A 23,460-nucleotide genomic window follows, 5' to 3' on the forward strand; every position below is an offset into this window, starting at 1 on the left:
TTTACAAGCTCTTGATGGCTTTACTTTAAATTCTGCATTGATGAAGAGTGCAAAGGTTGCTATTTCTTATTGTGAGGATATAACAATTCACGAAAACAAGACCCAACTGTTTGTCCTTAAAGCAGACACATTAACACAGGGTAAGAAGCTTGGCCTTTTTTTTTTTTTTTTTTTTTTTTTAAACAAAAGACTGTAGAAAGCTACCACCGACCTTGGTTGCAGAGGGAGCCGAAGAAGCCTGAGAGACATTCACAGTGGCCGCTGACGTGGTGGCACGCCCCGTCACTGTGGATACACTGAGGACACGACTGGCTGCAACGTTGGCCGTAGAAACCAGGCGAACAGGCTGCAGAGAACACACACGCACGCACGCACACACACACACACGCACACGCGCACACACACACACACGCGCACACACACACACACACACACACACACACACACACACACACACACACACACACACACACACACACGCACACACACACACACGCACACGCACACACACACACTACTGTTAGAAGGATGTGGATGAGCAGTGTGTGTGTGTGAAGGAGAGAGAAGTCCATTTCAGAGTCTAAGGGAAACCTCTGATTAGTTCTCTGATTAGTTCTTTGATCCTTTTAATAATGGTTTTCATAGTCCACGTAGTCCCAGTTCAAGTTACATTTTTAAACCGACACGTATTAAATCTTAATATAGGCTATGTCCACCATATGTACATATTTGCGTGTGTACGCAAACGTGCGTACATGAGCGTGTCTTCCTGCCCGTTATCTCCTCCCTGGGGTCAACCCGTTGGCTGCATTAGCTTTGCTTCATTTTCCGTCCAGCACAGATTCTCCTTTGTACGTCTTCCCGGGGTCTTTAACTTGCTCTAATTGATGTGTCTCTAAGTGGTGAGACAAGCCTGTGCTGGCCGGCCGACCACTTCCCTCATGCTACAGGATTCTCCAAATTAAGATAATTGGCTAAACTGAGAACCGAGAGCCCTTAAATTTATCATTCTGACGCAGAGAGAAGCAAAAGGAAAAGCGGTGTGTGTTATATCCACATATTAACAACGGAGTCGGGCAGACAGCCACAGTCCTTGTACACAGGAAACATTAGCAAGTAGTCTCAGACTTTATTTCAAGCAGGTTGTACAGGAGATGATTTACAGTCCGCTCACACCTCAGTGGACAAGACGCTCTACTCACCGGGATCTCAGTGGTGCTTGTCTCTGATTTTCAGGCGAGAAGAAAACATGGTGGTTCTTCTGGAAGCATCACATTTCTCCTGAACTTTACACCTCAATTATTTTCTAAATAAAGCGGAGATGAGAAATAAGCCAAGCGACGGCAAGATGCTTCACTTTATAACACCTGGGGTGTTTGTACACGGATTTCAGGGGGCAGCAGGTCATACTGTAATTAAGTGAACACTCCCCAAAGCTCGGTGATTGGTCCAGTATCTATCTGGTCGGTCTCAATGTACTGTCAGACCTAAATCTCCTAGTGACACATCAGCTTTCAAGGTGTGGCCGTTGCGAGAGGTGACCGCACAGAGGTGGGCTTCTAACGCGCTCGTCGGCAGAGACACGCTATCCATAGTTAGAGTTTTTAGTCGGCTATTGATCGCCGGCCATTTACCCAGTCACACCTCCGCAGTTCTTTCCACGCCACTCGCTCTGTAGATTCAAAACGGGAGCTTAATTTTACACTCTGGAGTTTTATGACCACTAGCAGCACTACGGAGAACTGCTCTGTGTGTGGGTCTTGTGCACGTGCGGGTGACGTGATGCGCATCGTTGCCAACGGTTTCACACTATTCCACTGGTCCTCAGGTGGTGGTAAGGTGCCAAAAACCAAACAAAACACAGCAATGCACCGGTAAAAGCAGGAAAGTATAACGCTGCAAGCCAGTAAACGTGGGCACACACAAGGATCTGCACATTTGATTTCATTGCATTCAAGCTTTCGGTCATAAACCGAATCTAAATTCCCCGTAGGCTCGTGACCGAAAGCGTGTGTGAAACGACACCGTACACGCACACTCTAGCGCGTGGAGGCTGGTGTCCAACAATCTACTTCTGACAAACTCTGGAAACCCTCGTTTCAGCCCAGTGGCACATTGCACTGCAGTACACTGCATCTAGACATTACCTGAGCCTAACTACATTTTCCTCAGCCTGCAAAGGAGCGTGTAATCCTTCAACTGCTCTGAACGCAGGAAAATCATTACCTCTTCATTTTGGGGATTTTCATTATTGATGGATACATCAATTATGATAAAACAGTTAAATAACTACCATTCTTCACAAATGGTCCTCAAGTACATTTTAATACATGAATACATTTTGAGAGCAGGTTTTTATTCAGTTTCTTCAATTGTGCTGTTGGAAAATTTGGATCCAAGTTCTCCGTCCGCCACTGTGCCGCAGCTGGGATCGCAGAGGTACAAGACGCGTGCGCTGAAATGGGCGTGGTGTGTTTGTGCATGTGTAGAAATATCTCTTTACTTCGCCTGCAGTTGGTGCCACGGTAGCCGGGAGCGCACGCACAGGTGCCGTCCTCTGGGGAGCAGGAGCCCCCGTTCTCACAGGTGCAGCTGTAGGAGCAGTTGGGTCCCCAGCGTCCCTCCTCACACACGCTGTCGCAATGGACGCCTGCGCAAAAAAACGCACACACACAGACACACACACAAACACACACAAATTTTAGACTATAATGAAGCAAGAGGCTTTGTTCTCTGCTACCCGGCTTTTAAGGGAAGTCAAACTGTCTGCCCTAACGCCGCTCACCAAGTTTCAGACGCGTCACTCGAGGCTTGAAAAAGGAGAAGAGACAATGATGCAAAAAAAGGGCGGATGAGGGAACATTAGCAAAAGGCATTTTAAACACCTACCCAGCGTTGGAGTTGGCAGGAGAGGAAAGAGTGTGAAGGAGACGCACAGAGAAGAGCAGTGTGACAGATAAGACAGACGGAGACAGTGAGTAGTTTCCTCATTCGGCAACTCCTCTGTGCTCGTCTCCCTGTTAAAGGAGAAGTCTGGTGACATCCTGTATTTTTCTTCTTGTCAACAAATCCCACAGAAAGACCCAAACCAACAATGAATGTCTCCCACTAGCACGTACTGTGTGTGTGTGTGTTCGTATCAAAACCATTGTTTCCAACAACTCTTAAAAACACATTAGTGAGTCACACTGGGTGACAAGTTCCTTCATCGCCATGAACACACACACACACACACACACACACACAGACACACACACAAATTTTAGACTATAATGAAGCAAGAGGCTTTGTTCTCTGCTACCCGGCTTTTAAGGGAAGTCAAACTGTCTGCCCTAACGCCGCTCACCAAGTTTCAGACGCGTCACTCGAGGCTTGAAAAAGGAGAAGAGACAATGATGCAAAAAAAGGGCGGATGAGGGAACATTAGCAAAAGGCATTTTAAACACCTACCCAGCGTTGGAGTTGGCAGGAGAGGAAAGAGTGTGAAGGAGACGCACAGAGAAGAGCAGTGTGACAGATAAGACAGACGGAGACAGTGAGTAGTTTCCTCATTCGGCAACTCCTCTGTGCTCGTCTCCCTGTTAAAGGAGAAGTCTGGTGACATCCTGTATTTTTCTTCTTGTCAACAAATCCCACAGAAAGACCCAAACCAACAATGAATGTCTCCCACTAGCACGTACTGTGTGTGTGTGTGTTTATCAAAACCATTGTTTCCAACAACTCTTAAAAACACATTAGTGAGTCACACTGGGTGACAAGTTCCTTCATCGCCATGAACACACACACACACACACACACACACACACACAGGGGTTTATTTTGACTAAGTCCCACACACACACCGTCCTGCTGCTGGAAATAGTGGAGCACCAAATGTGTATTGATCCGCCGCTGAGTATAGTCCCCAACAGGTGCGCTATTTCCTCCTGTTTGTTTGATAAAATCTACAGGTTCCAGCTATTTTAGGACATCACTGATATTTGTTTAAAAATGAAACCGTATAATATTTGAGAGCTGTTTAAAAAGATTTACGTCATCGGTAGAAACTAATGGGCTTTGGGCTAAGTGCCCCAGACAGAGTAGGGGAAGTCAGAAAGTGTTGAGAGCCAGACTAATACATTGATTTGGTCTTTTTCTAATGGGACTTTTTGACAATAAGAAAAATGTAGAAAAACGCAAGCCTCATTCTTTCAAAACACACATCTAAATGTCCCCAAGCGAGAAATGAAGGCACTGGCAGGAGGGAAAAGATACCATCTTGGGACGTAACTAATGATTGTTTTCATTATTGTTTAAACCACTGATTATTTTTTCAGACTAATTGAGCAATTGTTCATTTAAATGTCAGGAAGCAGAACAGCATCAGCAATATTTAATAAATAATGGATAAGGGTCTGTCAGCGTCAGTGCTGAATGTTATTCTGTTCCCATTTGTTCTGATGCCGATGTTTCATGATGATTCTGATGCTCGGCCACATTACTGATGTGGCATCTCGAAAAAAAAAATTTAAAAAAATAAAAAAACAGCAGAAGAAAGAGGAAAAAAAGAAAAGACGAGTCTCACATCTGATGCTATTTTGGTATAAACGTTATCACACAGTTCATACAGAGTAAATAGATTCTCGTTTACTAAAGAAAGCATCTGCATGTTTTTGAAAAACAAATTAGTTTGGTCTTTTCAAAAATGTTGTACAAGACAATCGGGAATGGAATAAATCTGTGTATTGCCCCAAAGCCTTCACTAATTACAAGTGCCAGGGGCCAGCAGATATGGATTTTGGTAGGTAACAATATTTGAGCCAAAAAAAAAAAAAAAATCCCATAATCATTTTAACAAACATTTTCACAAAAGCTCCCTAAATTTGATAATGAGAGAATAGTGACCAACGCTTGCAGACTGAGGGATATTTTGCAGTTGGGGAATAACCTGCCTCGCTGCTCTCTGGAGGTCAAAGTTCTGTATGTAAATGGAGACACTTTTTTTGTGCCTCACTGGTTGACACACAAGCCGATAATGATTTATCTATGAGCAGCCAAGATCGTCTGACACACACCAGCCGGGGTATAAATACCAATCTATCACTGACATCAACACTCAGAACTATGCAAAGTAGCTGAAACAGTGTCATTTTTCCCTGTGAGCGTCTCCTACCAAATAAACAGCTTTTACACATGTAGGAATAAATATCGGCCCGGATAGAGTCTGAATTCCCCAAATTCTGCCTGAGACTTTTCGCCCTTTAATCATTTGCCGAAGTGTCTCGTTCTTTCATCAGTCTTGCATGTGTGTGTGTGTGTGTGTCCTGAGAGGCAGAAGACTGTCTACACAAAAGCTGCCTTGCAGAACGATCAGAGCCCTCGCTGCTCACCGGGGACAGTCTGGAGACCGCGGAGCTCAAGAGACTCGCATTACGTGTTGCATTAATTCTTCGTTACACTCGGCCACGCGCACACACAGGCACGCGCACGCACATCTAAATATAGAAACAGACAGACAGTGGGACACGCAGACAGAGTAAGAATAGCGTATTTGCAAATACAGTATACAGTATCTCCCTCCCTTTCCTGCTGCAGCCTGGCCTATCTGCACCTCATTAGAAACTTCCTTTGACATGGAATATGAGAGAATATGAGAGTGAGGCACAGGCAGCCATTATGACTCAATTAATAAACTACCTCTGAGCCATAAAGCGGGTGAAAATCAGAAGCCCCACTGGTGATGCTGTGAAGTAAAAACAAAGGGAGGGAAGGAGAAGTGGAGGATGAGAAGGTGGGGACGGGATATGAGGCAGAAGAAAGGGGAATTCTCGTGTCACTTCGCCACGCACCAATGTAGCGGGAGAGCGTGGTGTGAACCTGACCCAGGGATCCTTTCCCAAGCGACAAAAGCACTGGGGAAAAAAACTTTTGAAAAAAATCCAAAAATCAGACACAAATAAAAGGAATGCCTCCGACCCAGTTTAGCTCGCAGGATGCTCACAACACTTGGTGGTAAATGATGGCAGAGCCCAAAACACATGAAGGAAGTGCTGCAGGTACATTCATCCACTGCTTCTGCTGCTTTATTCCTGTTCACAGACAGGTGCTGTGTCCCAGTTCCAAACTACACACTAATTCTCTCTGGGTTCTGAGTGTGCAGTGTGTTCCCACCGGGAAAGTGACAAAATAAACTAAACGCAAAGGTGTCAGTATGCAGCCTAAATATTCTCTTGGATTTGGAGTGGATGGACTGTAAGGAGAAAAAAATGTGATAAAAAGTTTTAATCTCACTTCATTCTGTTTTAAGTCTTTTAATTCTGCTTTGTATTGTGTCTTCACAGATATATCAGCGGGCATGTCTTCACCTCAAGCACTTTCGAATTGCCTCTGTGTTTGAAGGGTGACATGAAAAAATAAAGTTGCCTTGCCCGTGGACACATTTCACAGCAGACATTCTGCCTGTTCAAAGCAGGAAAGGAACAGTTTGAACTAACGGCATTAATGATACCTACATCCCACTCAGACGCGCCAGTTCCAGGGTCCTACTGCGGTGCTCGCTCACCGTCGTGGCTTACTGGGACACTTGCTTCTCCTGTATTGACCAGTCCAAATGTCTGCCCTGAGAGGGGTCTATTGTCCCGCAGCGCAATGCACAGAAGAACGGGAGGAGCTGCTCACACCCGCGGGGACAAATGAGGACAAACCAATGCTGAGACAGCTCTTGGGACGTTTAGGGGGAAAAAAAGTTTGAAGTGTTTGAAAATCACTTTGCTTTCTCTTCGCAAGCTTTGGAAATTTGAAACTGTTGGAAGCTTTCCAGCGCGGCGGTTTGATTGTTCAGTGGTGCTGTTTAAACACTGGGCCGCTGAAATTAGAAAGTGGCGCGACCTGTACAGTATTAGCACCTGCGGAGTAGGCAACTATGGGCCATAAATGCATTGACCCTTGGGCATCCAGTGCCCAGCGGGCTGCCGGTGTGCTTGTGTCCTTTCACAAAGCCAGTATGTTCAGCTAAAACCCCCTTTAACTTTGATCGAGCCAACTACGGTAAGGTCACGTTCTGACTGATATTAGCACTGCTTCTAAAAAACACGGCCCGCTCATTATTTTCAGTGGGACCACTGTGATGGTAGCGGCAGTGGCGCACATGCAGTTTTTGTATAGGTACATTGGGATTAAAAGCACAGGCCCTGTGTGCAAACTGTTTAATGTAGACCTGTTGGGTTTTTTCATCTGCTGGGAACATAATAAATCACTTCAGTAGAAAAATGAGGGCTGCTAAAAGAGTTTAGGCTGATAGACGCAGTGTTTTTATTTCAGCTTAATGAAAACACTCCTATCATCTCATAAGACTAATTATTATTCACGGTCATCACCTTAACTGTAATTACACAGACTACCTGTTTCAGACTAGCACAACCGCGCCACGTTTCTTAACTTCTTCAAACCAAACTCATTTACTTCTAACCTTTGGTCTAAACTTTGATCTAAATATTCATCAATATATTGAAGTTTTCCCAATGTCAACTCATTACCAGTCCTCCCTCTGGCAGTGAATTAAAATGCCCTTTCCGTATTCATCAGCTCTCATATTGATCATTGCTTGTCACAACTGATTGACAATTAGCAGGTTAAAATAAGCAGAGCTACAACTCGAACATGACAATTAATAAAGAAACAAAGGTTCAAAGACGAGTAAATGCAATGCTGAGAATGTTGATGAAAAAAATTCTCTGCTAAGAAAAACAGGAGTCTGAGGACAAAGCCAGGACTGAAAATTGCTTTATCCACGGGGGAACTTTTGTGAGGCTGAATTATTGGAGAGAGCCGGGCTGTCAAACTCATCCAAGCTTGAATCTCCATCAGTTTTAGAATTATAGGTTTGAGTTTGTCGTGTGTCATATTGATTTGTTGGCTCCATTCATGTCATGGTGTCGCCCGCACCGCCTCCCTCTCCCCTCTGCTCAGCCTCAGACCTTTTTCCATTCTCCTTCAAAGAGTATCTGCTCAGGTATTTTTCATACCTGCTTCCCCTGCCCTTTAAGCCCTCAATTCAGGGGCTGGATGTTTCTCTTCGCTGTGTGTCCTCCAGAGGACCTAAAGGCCAGACCAAAGGACAGTCTGCACCAGCAGCCTTTTTTCAAGCATTGCTGGAGCGTTTTAGATGCTTTTTAGGTTCTATGTCATGCATTATTATCAACGTCAGTTACAATCAATACAAACTGAGGCTATGATGCTCATCCATCTAACGGAGTGGTTGAGAGAGACACATGTAGTCTCAGCCGCCACGGGTGTTTTGCTCTGAATGTTTGTTCAGACAGAATGCAAAGTGAGTTTTGATTGTACACAAAGTCAACGGAAAGATATAGGGAGACTGATGGAGGAGCCCAGCTCACTCTGAGCTTTCTGGTTTAAATTTGGACATAATGCACTGGATTCTGCTGTGAGATAAAAGAAAGATATCAAAACATAAAGACAATGCTGTTTCCTCCCTGCCTACTCCTCAGGAAGCCCATGACAGCTGACTTCGTCCACAGAATTTCTGAAGTTACGCAGCCTGGTGAAGACACTCGCTTGTTTGTCCACCCGCTGTCCCGTGCTGCAGACAGGTCAGCTGGTCCGCTGATGTCTCGCATCTGGCGTGAACGTGGCTCAACCCTGCACCTCCAGAGCGGACTGACTGACTGACTGACTGACTGACTGTGTAAGTGGAACTGGTAAAGCAGCTCCACTTCCAGCCAAACTCTTGTTCGTACTTGGAATTTACCCAGAAGACAATGTTGTTGCTTTGCAGCAATCATTGGTCATCGATTTTGCAGGCCAGGAGGAGGAGGAGGAGGAGGACACTCCTCTGGAAGACTGTGGACAGGCCTTCTATAGTAATGTGGACAAAGGAACCTGCAGGCTGTCTTGTCCTGAACACCTGACTTATACTGTTAAAGGACAAGAACTTAGAACTTAACTTTTATTATTTAGGATTATTGGAAAGTCGCAGTTTGAGTGATTTAGACATTGCTGATTTTGGAGGGGGGGGGTATATCACTGTACCTTTTCCCTATGTTAACATGCAATAGATAGATAAATATTTTCATATTTAACAACAGTGCATTTAAATGCCCCATGTCAACCTCTAAGTTAATAATTTCCAAATTCCTCACCGGGATTCTGCCTTTTAAACATTCGACAAAGATGCACATTTTTACTGTAAGAGTTGTGATGTTTCACTTCCACATGACACTGAGAACTGCGCCAGGTCAGTGGTAAATAAATCCATTTAACTTCTGTGTCATTTTTCTGTAACAGCCTGTGACAAGTCCGGGCAGCTGACGAGAATCAAACGGTGGAGTTTGTGTCCGATTTCATTAATTAGTCTGGTTTATGTGATCCAATGTGATCAGTGCTGACATTTTGGGACTTGTTTGCATGAGCTGCCAATTATGAGCCTGTTTGTTTGACCTCTGAACTTCGTAAACCGTGTCTGCGTCTGCATTTGGGCCCCTCATTCCCACTACCAGAAACCTGAAATTCGACAGTTACACCTCGGCCGCAGAACTCACCTGTCCAACCTGCGAGACAGCGACAGAAGCCGGTCACCGGATCGCAGCCATCGGAGTTGACGCAGTCACATCTCTCCCTGCAGTCCAGCCCATAAGATCCCTCCTAACGACAGCAAGAACAAAAGTACATAACTGCACTGGTAATACACATCTGGCTGAATGTTGCCGTTCCTCTGGGGCAATAATGTTTTTGTAAACTGAAAAAAACACAAGCGGTGTTTTATCAGTTTAGTTCAAATCAAACAAAGAATTCTCGAACTCCTGCACTTTCTGCAAAACATCGCTGTGGCCTGTTTATCATGTGAGAGAGTGAGCGGCCGACTAAAGACAAATAATGACCGCCGTGACCACTCACGGGACACGGGACGTCGCAGTACTCGTCCCTCCAGCCCGGGGAGCAGGTGCAGGTTCCATTGACGGGGTCGCAGGCCGCCCCGTTGTCGCACTGACACGTCTGGTTGCAGCTCAGTCCCCAAGTGCCGCTGGAGCAGGGGATGGAGCAGTCCACACCCTGCCAACCTGGAGAGACGCAGCGACGGAGACGCACCGTTAGTCCACGGACGTACTCAAGCCAGCAGTTTATCCAGATTATCGGAACCACTTTGTTTGAGGGTCAAACTGAAAGTGAGGGCTCCTGAAATGCTGCTGATAATCCCTCATTGCGTAGGAACACGGGGACTGCGCACAACAACGCCATGTTCGGCAGTTTATCTGCCGTCGTGATCTGGGGAGTCGCTTTTTGTAAATGACGGACGTTCACAACAGGCAGTTTGAGTAATGATTTTACCATCCATCTCCATTTTCCGGCAGCTTGCGTTTCTGGACCCTCGTTTTGAGGCGTGATGGCCAAAACTATGAAAATTCTAGAAAACCCAAAAATATTCTTCACAGTAACTGTGTGTTTACTGTACATGCACCTGAATAATTCAATTGTAAGTGGACAACTATGTGATTACTGCAATAAGCTTAAAGTCAAAAGTGATACATTTTTTTAATGTTTGTGTTTGTGTAGACTGAGCAACTGAGCTGTCTTGACTGAAGTGGGGTTGTTCCTCTGCTTTTGCAGCCCTGTGGCTTTATTTGAACGGTAGTGTCTGGGATTGTTTTCTGCTCTGTTGTCTTGCCTCTGCGCTTCCTTAGTCCCTACTAACTGGCTCTTAAAATGTGGACATATTGGGGTGCTCTGATGGCCTAAGGGTTAAGGCGCCAGCCATGAGCCGCAGTGTCCTCGGTTTGCATCAGGCACGGGACCTCTGTTGAGTGTCAGTCCGCATCTCTTTCCCCTCATTTCCTGTCGTCTCTCTGCCGTCTGCTATCTCCTAAATGCATGAAAATGATGTTGGAGGCATTCCTCTGCGATAAATGACCCGTGTTTTCTAACACTTGCACTATGCATTATTTACAGTATCTCATTTCAGTATTTACTGACTTTTATCCTGAAGAAGGCAATGTGCTAAAACATTGATCCTTAGAAATTTAAATGAAAAAAAAGTCTCATGGTGGTTACGAGTGTCCTGATTTTCCCTCCTTCCTTCAGTGGAAAACACCCCGTTTGATGCCTTCTTTCATCAAGACGGGAATAAATGTGGTAGGTGTCAAAGTCCACATAGTGCATTAAACTGTATAGATGATCAGATGTTCGCTGTAAAAACAAGTAGCATAAAGAATGTTGTGGTAACATGGCAAACAGTTGGATAACCCTTTTTAAACAGTCTGAAGTTTCTCCCTCAGCGGCTTTAGAGGAAAGAGAGAAATAAGAGTTTACAGGGTGAAGACAGACACCCACTTGCTCTAGCCAAAGCTCTCAGGCCCCTGGTTCTGCACTCTGCCTCAGATGTCTCTCCACTTTAATTACCCATGTTCCCCACGAGGTTCAGTGGCACATAAATTTTTAAAGATGCTGATATTGAGAGATATTAACCGAACGAAGTGGAGAACAAAATAGTAAAAAGGAGAAAGTTTTGGAGGCAGTTACTTTTACATTTGTTGAGAGTCTGCAGCTGAGAGCAGGGCTTTGGTTTCTGGCTGGGGAGGAAACCAAAGTGGATAATCAATAACAGAAACCTAAAAGGAAAATTTTAAAATCTACTCAAATTCGCACGAATCAAAAATAACCGTTCGGCTTTTGCTGATAGAGAAAATGTAGCAGGGCAAAGACAGCAGGGATGCAACTAATGAAAGATTGGAGGAAAACGTATGAATCGAATCTGAATTTGTTGACGGAGGATCACAGGGCTCCACAGGACCTTCTCCGCAGATGCAGGAGCCGTCGACGTGCGAGCAGGAGATCTCGTTGCGGCAGGAGCACGAGGAGGTGCAGTTGGTCCCGTACAGGCCTGCAGGGCAGCTGACAGAGCAGTCGTCACCCTGGACACAGCAAACACACAGAGGGAAACTGAAACTATCAGGTGTAACAGACTCTTCGATCTTTGTTTTTAATAGTACCTCAGTTTTTTCTTCTAATTATTTTGCATTCCACCTCTACCTCTAGTGACATTAAAAAAAAAAAAAAAAAATCAAATTAGTCATGATTTGATTTGATGTTTAACCACACGCTGCAGGTTCTCCTCGGTTTCCCACTAGAGGACAGTTGGCCATATCACCACGCCACTGAGGATTACAAGCGGCTAATTCACCGGTACAGAGAAACCTAACTTGTTTGAAGGTCTGTATATTTGCATAGTGTACAGGTGTGAGTGTACACGTTTAAGAATTTTTCAGTTTTTACAATTAACCTGTCGTAAGGTTGTGAGACAGATATCTTCAATTAAAGTTTTGACTCGTCATAAATGCATTGTGGGTATGTGTAATGGGATTGCCATCACTGCGATAAATGTTAGATCAGCGCGATGATTCCTGTGACATCGTTTAAGATAATTTACAAGGATTTTTGACGAGATTCCCCCTAAATATTTATATAAAAAAGCAAATGTTGACCACAGTTTACTTATTACATTGAGTGTTTGACTGTTGATCACAATCAAATCAAAACAGACGTAATTAAGAGGCTATAAGCAAATTCAAAAAAGAATAAAATATCACATAGATCTAAAAAACAAGCAAGTAAAAAAACCGAGTGTGACCAGTTGTGTCTTCATGATGACTAAAGCAAAACGATGGGTCTTTAGACGTTAGACGGGTTTTAAAGAGGGTAACAGCGCCGGCCATTACAGCTAATATCTTTCTGTATGTACATAGTGACCAGAGAGCACTGACAAGGTGATCCTCAAACTGTAAAATGTCAAGGGATCCATATCAAGATTGTTTGTTTTCAAAAATTCCTCTCGGCCGATATATTTCTATCAGACTTTTTTTCCAAACTTCCCAATATCAATACCAGTGTTTGCCTCAAAAATCTAGCACTGGCTGGGTTAAACTCCTCTTGTTACAATGCAAACACAAAGACACGAAACCAGTCAAAACAGATGGACAACACACTCCCCAGTCACCGCACAGTGCACCACTTTTACTCTCTGCCATTTTCTTTGAGTGTCCAAAAGGAGAAATCCTTGCTCTGCACGGTGCCTCAACACATCCCCACGATGAAACAAAAAAGTAGTCTGAGAACGTAGAGAACTTCTGCTAACAGTCCCACGATACGTTTCGTCGTAATTTACGGATAAATTAGAAAATTAGAGTCGTGCGACTCTACGCCCGTCACTCTGCTGAATAAAAATACATTTAAATGTAAAGGTGAAAGTCGTTTTCTCCGTTTGCACGTGTCTCCTCTCAGCCAGCGTTAACAACACTCCAAAGAGTCGTTTCACGCGGACTGCACCCCTCGTTCACTGCCGGTGGCTCTTTCATTCTTTATGAGACGGCTGGCTCAGTTAAACCTCTGAGCTGACTGTGTACACAGCACAGTGTGCGGAGTTTTAGGAGGGACTTGACTGACAGCTCAACACCAGGGGAACAGGTCCGGAGGAGTTCCAGAGTTCATGACGGCATTAAATCTGATGGCGGAGGTGCGACAAACAAGCACGGGACTTATGGAGGAGAGAGACGATCATCACTGGGAGAGAAACACGACGCCTCTGCCTGTCCAATCAATAGAGGACAGGGTCAGAGCAGCGAGACAGACGGCTCGGCATTAGCAGGACGTCTAACCTTATCCTGCACCGTTAGCGGTGCTGTGAAAGCAAGCGCCGCACGACCTGAACCTCCAGCACGCTGTCGCATTGATCAGGACCTTCAACATATAAACTGTGCTAATTAAAGCCGCCTGCTTCCAACCTGCTGCCTTTAAATTGCTCCTAATCTAATATTCACAAAGCCAGCCAAATGTGCAAAGACAGGAGAAGAGAGAAGCCTTATTAAAAAGTTGGAGAATTAAGGACTTTAAAAAAAAAAAAAAAAAACTTTGTTAATAAATAACGTGTGTGGAGCCAATAAGGAAAAAAGCATCAGAATTTCCCAGGGGAAGTAGGACTTCTAACAAAGTGACCTGAGGAATAATAAATACGCGTGGATCGAAGGATCCTGATTTATATCATGCACTTTTGAATTCAAAGACGTAGCGTGGAGCTTTATCGGCCCTTTTGTTTGCTTTTATTTTTCTTATCACCAAATTCAAGCCCACAGCAAACAAAGCGGTTTTTCCTCAAAACTGTACTCAAGCCGGATTACATAAAATGTATTTCGATCAAAAACTGAAAGATGAGTTCGTTTTTCATCATGTCCATTACACGCTTATAGCCCTCTCACACCCTTGGTATAGTAACGCTAGAAACACACTGTAATTCTGCTCCGGGGCTGAGTGTGTGTGGCAGGTGAGTGCGGAGCCGGCGGGGGTTCCTCAAAACGAGAGGAGGCTCTCGGCAAAACCACCCTGGTGGAATAAAGGTTACACGCTGACGTCGAGCTCCAAAGGACAGTACTGGGCTGTCACAGCTGGAATCACGGGTCACATGACACGCTGGGACACAATCGTTTTCAAAAACAAAGACGGACATTTTCTCAGCATCACGCACGCTCTGAAATGGTTTCTTTATATTATCAGAATCTGAGCCATTGTGTCCAATAAAAATGAAAAAGTCTCACTATATCAGTGCTTTATTTCCGTGCCTTTCGTGTGTGCAGGGGTTTCAGCTTAGCGCCACGTATTTCCAGTAGCTGGCAACAATACGAACGCGTGCAGGCGTGTGGAAGTTTACCAGAGGTCACTGGGACACGCCTGCTTAACCAGGACATCCCGGCAAACACACGGCTCAGTCGAGCTCGGATGCTTTGGTTTGATTTCACTGCCACAGACTGAACAGTCAACAAATAAGTAGGATCGACCGGAACATGAATACTGAAGCGCGCTGCTTTCACAAAGGAAAAAGAATTTGTTGACCTGATCTCCTTATTATGAGTTCGGTATCTCATTATAACAAGAGCTCATCATAATGAATCCTGATCTCGTGGCTATGAGAAAATCTCATAATTACGAGACGATGTAGACCAGTGGGACAGGAACTGTCTGAGGATCAGCGAGATACGAGGTTTTCACCTGAAAGTCAAAGGGATTTGAGGTGTGGTGGTTTTGGTTCCTCTTGTGGCCCGATGCACCTCAGGCCGACTCCTGTGTGTGTTGTTTCAATCGGTGCATTGTTCACATTTTGCTCAATTTAATTAACTTTTCAGTTTACAGATGAATTAATCCAGTTATGTTGACATTTACCTCTTTTTCTGATAAATAGTAAAGCGCCGGTAGATTTCTTAAATGCAGTCACACACACCTTCAGACCACGTCCGGAGTGGCCCCACTCGTCACGACCGGGAGTCTTATGCATTTTGTAACGACACCTACGGTGAGGTCCTGTTGGAAGGAGTTCATTGTCTCCGAGAAAAGCTTCTGCAAGTTCCTTGCGGTATGACAGACCGGCCCTGCTGTTCTGCAGATTTCAAAGCTTGGCTCGAAGTTGCACATGTTTACAGATATCGACGGAACTGCCCAAATTGACAGTCCCACGTATAAATTCTTTTTAAAGCTGGTTTTCTTGTCCACACAGTGACACTCAGAGAACCAAACGTTGAGTTACCAGCTCAGCATAAATTCCCTCTAAATCAATAAAGCTCCTGTGGGAGCAACATCTATCTGAATTTAGCTTCTATAAACCAAATGGACACTCATCTCTGGCGAGCGCTCATCCTAATTTCATCTGCAGAAAATCCCTGATGCCCTCGGTCCAATTATCAAAGTCCCCGTCAACTCTCTGCTCCTGGTCTCGTCTCCGCTCTCTGCTCAACACACCAGGAGGGCCGGGCCGGGCCACGGCGCCCCAACGGTTACTGCTTCACAGGCCACTCGAAAACCACACAGACTCACACACATGGCTACATGTAGCTTCAATATGAACCGTTCCCCTGATCCACATCGGTTAAAAATGATGCATTATGTATAATTTGACCTTCAAATCTGTCTTCTTGTCTTAAATCTATGATTTAGCTTTAATCCTGACTCCTCTAAATCCAAGTTTTAACCTTTTTATCTTAACAATTTCCGTCCCCCACCTGCACACTATACTATATATCTATCTATATATCTACTATCTACTATATCTAATACCTACTATATCTTGCCATATCTAATATTTAGGAATTATTATACAGATAGAAAAATAATTAAAAAAATGTACTACTTACCCATATTGCAATGCACAATAGAAATAAAGGACCAATATACAGAGCAGCTGCTGAGGACGAAGGTTCAATGGTTCCAGAGACATTTTGAATAATTAAAAAATTTAATTCTCTAAAATAATCTTTTGCTTTCTGTTTGTGAAGCTTATACATTTAAAATTGACAGCAACAATCCGAAGTTGCAGTGTGATTCGACATCTGCTGACAGTCCAGTAGCCCAGTTCCAGACCTCTGAAATCATCATCCACGGGTCAAACGTGCGCAGCGATTCCTTTTGCTTTGGTGTTGTGCTCGTTAAAGGGCTTCAGTTCGGTTTATTACACTTCATTGTCAGGGTCCATGTACAAAAAACATTCATCTCATACAGTGAGAAAAATGCATTGTGACCGATTTAGCTACTAACTGATTTCCATCTGCAGTCCCGGGACATTTGGAGAAACGAGTAACCAGAAAAACCTCTGCAGATGTGATTAAGATGGTTAGCTAGCCACCTAGCTCGTCCAATATAAAACAGCCAGAGAAAAACTGGCCACAAATGTGGCGACGAGCATGGATGACTTGAACGCAGCTGTTGGAAGTCAATGTACGGAAATAAAAATCCTTACAACTGTAAATAGCTTTGGTGGGGCAGATACTGTGCGTCACTTACTGCCGATTGGGCAGAACAAATCAAAATAACGGAAACAGCAATAATCCTTAGCTCACATGAACCTGAATATCAGGCGGAATAGGTGAAATGAAACAAAATGAAATGCGGTCCGATCGTCCGGCTACAACGTGAGCGAACTGTGATTTAGAACGGCCACATTACGTCGCTTTCTGCAACAACAAAAACCATCTGTTCTTCTCTGGCTCGAGGCCCAACTTCCACCAAGTTTGACTCAAATCTGTAAAAAAGGTTTGCTTTTGCTGCTTTTACTGACAGAGAAAAAAACAAACATATGGGACTAAAACATGACCTTGGTGGACGTCAGAAAAGCGGAGACCGACTTGATTTGCATTCATGTATTTCTACTTATGAGCTCGATCCAAACCCCAAGTGTAAATCAAAAGGCAGCCAAAAGTGACCCCAATCTGAAAATATCCCGATGCAGAAGCCTGAAATATCAAGTTGGTGTCAGTTCATGGTTCATTCATACACACACACACACACACACACACACACACACGCTTTCATACAAGTCACCTCCCCCCCCACTCTAATACTGCTCACGTACACAACACTGTCCTGTCACTGACACGCTCTCTTTCTCCTTCAGGCTGAACTGTATCAGGGGGTTTGCACCTGCGGGAGCCTTTCTCCGTTGAAAGCCATGTAACTCTTCCCACTGCAGCTGCAGCGTCGACGGCAGCGGATAAATTAACTGCAGCATGTTAGACGGCATGTGCTGCACCCGCCGCTGCAAGAGCCTCCGCCTGCCGTCGCAACGCGTCGGGTACCACTTCTTCATTATCCAGAACCAAGCTACCGAGGTTCTGGATCCACGATCCCAGTAGGATTTCAGTGTGACCGATTCACACAGAGCTATTCAGCTACAGTGCGTGCTGTGATGCAGACTCAGAGGTGCGGCGGAGAGCCAACAGCACATTTTTCTTTGTTTAAATATTGTTGTTATGTGGTTAGGGATGAAAAGATTAAAGATTAAAACCGTTTGTTTTATATTACCTGTGTTTGCTACACCTACCGCTGCTGTAATTTACTTGTTGTACAGGAACCGGACGTTATCTGTTTCACTGATTCATTGCGTGTCCTGTTCAGCTGGGCTTTAGTCGCACGCAGCTCCCCCTGATCCACCACGCGCACCGTCCACATCAGTGGTTTCCAAACCTTTTGGCTTGTGACTCCTTAAAACACAGCTACCTGTGACCCCTCATCACAGGCTGTGTCGTTATGCCGAAAGGAATTGTAAAGCAAAAGGCGAAGAAACAGTCCCGTCCTGGTCTTGCGGTTCCTCAGGTTTATTTCTTAAAGGAGCACTCCACCAGTTTTCACACATAGAGACCAGTTTACTGTTCATGTGGAGAACCACTCAGCCTGTGAATGTCCTCTGTGGCTCTGGAGGACCTTTGGCAAATCTTCGGCAGATAAAACGGTGGACATGTCGGTACCGGCGCATATGCTGGTCTTCGTCTGTCAGCACAGAAATCACAAACTAGATTTGAGGTGATTTAGAAAACCACTACCCACCAGAGAGCGGGAGAGTTCTAATCTAAGCGACCTGTATCAGGAGTGTTTGTGTATGTTACCTGTTTATGTAGGAATTTCAAAGTCATGCACATTCACCAGGCAGGGAGAGTGTTACCAAAGACGTTGTTCAGTTGCACTGTGGGAAATGTAGGATAAGATATTAGGGAGTAAAAGTCAGGATGTGTCAGCCTCTGCCGCTTCGATTTCAACATTGCTTCTCTCAGTCTTTCTTCATGCCAAAGATAGCAGTCTGCTGTTTGAGTTGAAGACGGTTGAACTTTTTCCCAACTTGTTGTCATGGTTTGCTGTGTAACCGTGGCAACCACAGAACCCACAGCAGAGAAATAATACAGGAGCTAATTTTACTGGTATCTGAGTTCCCTGAGTTACACACTTCTTCATCCGCAGTGAACAAACAAGACCATTTTCATTATGGATTAATCTGTTGATTATTTCTTTGACTAATGGATTACTTTTTTAGACTATGAAATGCCAAAACATAGTGAACCTCGACGTGATGTGTTCAAATGTCTAGTTATGTCCCACCCACAGTCCAAAATCCAAAGATATTCATTTTACTGTTATAAAACCAAAGAACGTTTGGCCTTTTTGCTTGATGAATGACTTGATTGATCAATAATCAGAATATTTGGTGATTCATTTTCTGGTGATCGACTTATCGATTAATTGACTAATCATTTCAGCTTTTTCTTTGTTCTGGGCCAATAGTTTTAAGTTGTTAGCTTACTATTAACCTGCTATATTAATTGTGTCATATACTGTTAAGCGTTCTCTCTATTTTTTTTATTTATTTATTTTTTATGTTATTTTTCGATTTGGTTACGTGATGAGATAAGAGTGTGTGAAAAGCAGCAACCTGAAGCATACATTGGTGGATGTGTGCTACGCTCTAAAAGGAATTTCATTTGCAGCGCTCACAGCAGTTAAAAAAAAAAAACAACTACATTTAACAAACAAAGACACAAAGTCCAAGTTAACGCTCTGTTAACACTGTTCAGCTTTCACTGAAACGACTTTCAAAGAAATGTTCCCTATGAAAACTTTATATTCTTACTCACTTCTATAAGTGGATTTAAGAAAAAGCCTGAAAAGTTTTCATGATATAACTGGTCTGTTTACATGAACGGAGAGGTTAAAATATTCCAAAGCCATCTAATGCAGCAACTGCACCTCTCCGAGTCGTTAATTTGAAGCAGTGTAGAGATTAGACAGTTTCTGTAAATTAGGAGGCTAATGTGAACGGCGCGGCCACGGAGTAGCTCTGTTTCTACACTTACTATATATCCAGGTGCACACATACAAGCTCCAGCGGTGCCGTCACAGTCGGCTCCGTTAGCGCAGGAACACAGCTCTCTGCAGCCCTCGCCGTAGTAACCTGCCGGGCAGGTCTCGTTGCAGTAAAGCCCCGCCCACCCGGCTGCACAGGTGCACTCTCCCGACAGAGGGTGACAGCTGAGAGAGCAAGGAGATTAGAAGTCAGTGAATGGTTCAGAGCAAAGTGCATATTAAAAAAATATATGTATACCAAAAAAGTACTCAAAATTTGTATCGTTGATACATGTTGATCTGTTGGCTTGCGAACAGACACCTAAACTTTAAATAATGAACATCTATTGAAACATGATGAAATTGCTTTAGAATCGATTTTGACCTTTTTCTGGTTAAAATGTAACAGCGTGGTGATGTACAGATCTCAGACGGAAGGCTTTGTGTTTTATGATTTAAGCTACAACCTCGTAGAGACAGAATAGTACACAAAATGCTTGACATTGGATTGCGAAGGCATTCATCATTTCAGCGTTTATACTTGAGCAAGCTACAGTGATTCAACACATTCTTCCCCTATTCCTCCCGTGTTGTACAAAAGCACAGAAATGTTCTTTCTTCCTGGACCAACAGTTCGGTACCTGAGTGTGTTTGCAGCTTTGCAGGGGCAGTATTTATCGCAGATGAGTCCGTACAGGCCGCTGGGACAGAAGCGGTCCTGGCAGCTGGGGCCCTTAAAGCCCTCGTTGCACAGGCAGGCCCCGTTGATGTGGTAGCACTTGGCCCCGTTCTGGCAGTCACACTTGTGGGCACACTGTGGCCCATAGGTGCCGACTGGGCATTCATCCTGGCATCTGTGTTGGTATAAAAACCGTAACGGAGGAGCCGTGAGAAGAGGTGTAAAGCACATAGAAAATCCTGTTTGTCTAAATGCGAATTATTCTTTCTGGTCAGCAGTTGAATGACCGAGGTTTTCTCTTAAAAAGGCTCCAATAAAACATCGAGGGATGATTCCAGGGGCAGTGATGTTACACTGATTTTCCAGCACGCCCAGCCTCCCTTCTAAATGCTCTGATGTTTACCTGCTAGAATCAGAGGTATAGTTATTATCGAACAATTTCCTGATCTTTACGAGACACCGACTTTCATTCAATTCTGGTTAATGAAAATAATAAAAAGTAATTTCAAAGATAAGGTATCAAGTAGGAACCCAATCCTTGGAGATGTGGACAGGTCACGCTGGACAAAAGGGGCGATAGTAGGTGTGAAGAGGTCTTCACGTGTCCACTCATTCCTAGTGACCGAACCCTGCTCTCGGATCTGAGTCAGGCTGTGTTCAGCATACACTATAAGCAGTCAAATCAGGGTCAGGTGTGTCAGCATGCTTACTACCGGACTGGATCCAGGCAGGCTGTCTATCTGCTGTGATCACGTGAAGTGTCCCCATCGCGGTCACAGGAGAAAAAGGGGTTTTCCTGCAGCCTAATGAAGCGTGTGAGCTGTGAAGTGCAGCTAAAACGGCGCGTTGCTGCTCTTTTCCATCGCGGCTGCCGGTTGACTGGTTTGACATCAAGCTGCTGCCAGTGTTGGGATTCTCTCTCTCTCTCTATCTGGCTCTCTCAAAAAATATAGGCATTCGACGTCCAGCAGGTTTTCCGTGTTTGTCTTTCAGATCATGTACAAAATTTTGGACCTGTGAAGACACTATAGGCGTGTCTCAAATGTAAATAATGTCAGACTGCGTTTAGACGTTAGAGAGGACTTCTCACTAAAAGTTAACATCCTGTTATTAAACGGTGTCTGCCTCATTTTAAACCTTGTATCTGAGGAAAATGCATGTAAGAATTGCTCCTATTGTCTCTGGCTCCTTCTTCCACATGTGGAAGTGTCCTTGAGCAAGACACCGAGCCTCAATTGCTCCTGGTTCTTACCTTAAACGGTGGCTCGCTGCCATCATTGTGTGAGCATGTGTGAATGGCTGAATGAAAGGAAACTTGTAAAGGCCCTTGGATAAAACCGCTGTTTAAATGCAGTCCATTTAGAATAAGGAACAAAGGCTGCAAACTTTATATTTCTGCTTGTAGATACACAAATAAATCAGTGCATTTAAACATTAGTATCAGGTTTATGGAGCAGAGGTTAGTGGTCTGTCAGTAAAACAAAACAATATGATAATAAACAATGTAATGATGACCTACACGCTGAAATAAAAGTGAGAGTCCAACACCGGTACTGCAGAAGATAAATTCTAATGACGCTTCTGTTTTCCATTAGTCATGATCAGATGATGAAGGCAAATCAGGCAGAGCAGTGAACATTCTGCTGAATTAAATTTACATTTACCTTTGCTCATTTGGCAGATGCTTTTATCCAGAACCACTTACAAGACATGGACAACACTAAAGCTTCATTACAGTAGGAGGCCTTGACGTAAGCACTAAATACTAAAGTCTGTTCAGTGAGACACTGAAGTGCAAAGAGATCAGGTAAAGACGTGCGCCTAGTTGGGCATGTTGGGCTGTTAGAGGTGCTCTTCAAGGGTTTCTTGACGATAGAGAGGGACGTTTGGCAGCTCGTTCCACCGCCGCGGAACCACAAGCGAGCACAGTCTGGACTCCGACTGCCCTGTGTGCGGGGATGGCAGTGCCAGACGACGCTCCTTGGAGGAACGCAGTGGCCGAGAAGGAGCATACGGCAAAGCCAGAGAGCGGCTGAGATGTCGAGATGTCACAGACACACCTGGGTCTAACACATTATTCTGCAAAATCTGGACACCGACACACCAGAGACAAATTCCTCTGATTACAAATCCATAAATTAGAGAGAAAAAGAAAAAAAGGAAACCTATCAGAAACCCAGACACCGATTAACCGGGTTTGTTTGTTCCATTTAAGCATCTTATTCCAAATATGATCAAAACCAGGATACATGTGTGCATGTAGAAATACTCAACCTAATGATGACTGACACTTGTTTTTGGCTGTTTAAAAAAGGTTCCACGTTCACCTCTGCCCAAATGATCCTTTTCAGGCTCACATTTCCAATTCAAAGAATGATCAATGATGCTTCTACTACTACCTGAAAATAAAAACCCGAGTGATATTATCCCACGCTCACGGAGAGCACTCCATTTTCCTCACAGCTGATATGTGCTCTACCATCACGTACACTCAAACCATTATAAGGTCAACGGGCTACACATTATGCTGAGACCCTGAGTGGTGCTCAAGGTTAAAGCTTACAAAGTGGCTATATGGATTATAATGAGCATAACTGAACAGACAGAATTGAACTGAATAGAAAAGTGTTAAGTTAAAGCCTAAGTTAGGCTGACGTCTCTGCATCATTCTTAACACGTCCGCAAGTTGAAACCATTAAGAAATAGACAAATCACTCAATTAAAGTGGCTCACTGAGGACTTATGTTTAGTGTCACGTTTAAATCATGCCAACTTCCTCAGGACTCTTATCTCGCCTAATTCCATTAGAACGTGGACGTCGGTGGAAGAGAACTCGGTCTAGGAATTATTCCATGTAGCCTAATTCACCTGTCTGGGGCCTAAATGAATGGAGGTAATTTGGCTCGATTGAGAATAACGACGGAGAAGGAGAGACAGAGTGGATGGAGGAGAGAGTACAATCTAGACGGACAAAGAGAGGGAGCCGGAGCTGACCGGATGGAGGTGGCGTTGGAGGAAGTCTTTTTCAGCTAATGGTCTGTCTGAGATGATGGAGGTAATAAAATAGGAAACAATTTCAAACAGCTCTTGGTTAAAATCTCCCACTTTTTGTGATGCTGGACGGACAAAAAAAAAAGAGAAAGGTA

General features: G+C 44.2%; 1 protein-coding gene across 1 annotated transcript in view; it reads right to left on the reverse strand.

Moving 5' to 3' along the window:
- Nucleotides 1-23,460, reverse strand: part of LOC120797481 (multiple epidermal growth factor-like domains protein 11) — a 132,074-nt gene that overhangs the window by 22,106 nt on the left and 86,508 nt on the right. The window contains exons 10-16 of the mRNA XM_040141214.1: nt 20,277-20,489; nt 19,647-19,821; nt 11,783-11,903; nt 9,892-10,055; nt 9,537-9,639; nt 2,504-2,650; nt 212-346 (exon numbers count right to left, since the gene is read on the reverse strand). Of these exons, the coding sequence (XP_039997148.1) occupies nt 212-346; nt 2,504-2,650; nt 9,537-9,639; nt 9,892-10,055; nt 11,783-11,903; nt 19,647-19,821; nt 20,277-20,489 (1,058 nt within the window). The remainder of the gene's footprint in view (nt 1-211; nt 347-2,503; nt 2,651-9,536; nt 9,640-9,891; nt 10,056-11,782; nt 11,904-19,646; nt 19,822-20,276; nt 20,490-23,460) is intronic.

This window comes from Xiphias gladius, chromosome 1, assembly GCF_016859285.1.
Source record: "Xiphias gladius isolate SHS-SW01 ecotype Sanya breed wild chromosome 1, ASM1685928v1, whole genome shotgun sequence".
Classification (NCBI taxonomy): domain Eukaryota; kingdom Metazoa; phylum Chordata; class Actinopteri; order Istiophoriformes; family Xiphiidae; genus Xiphias; species Xiphias gladius.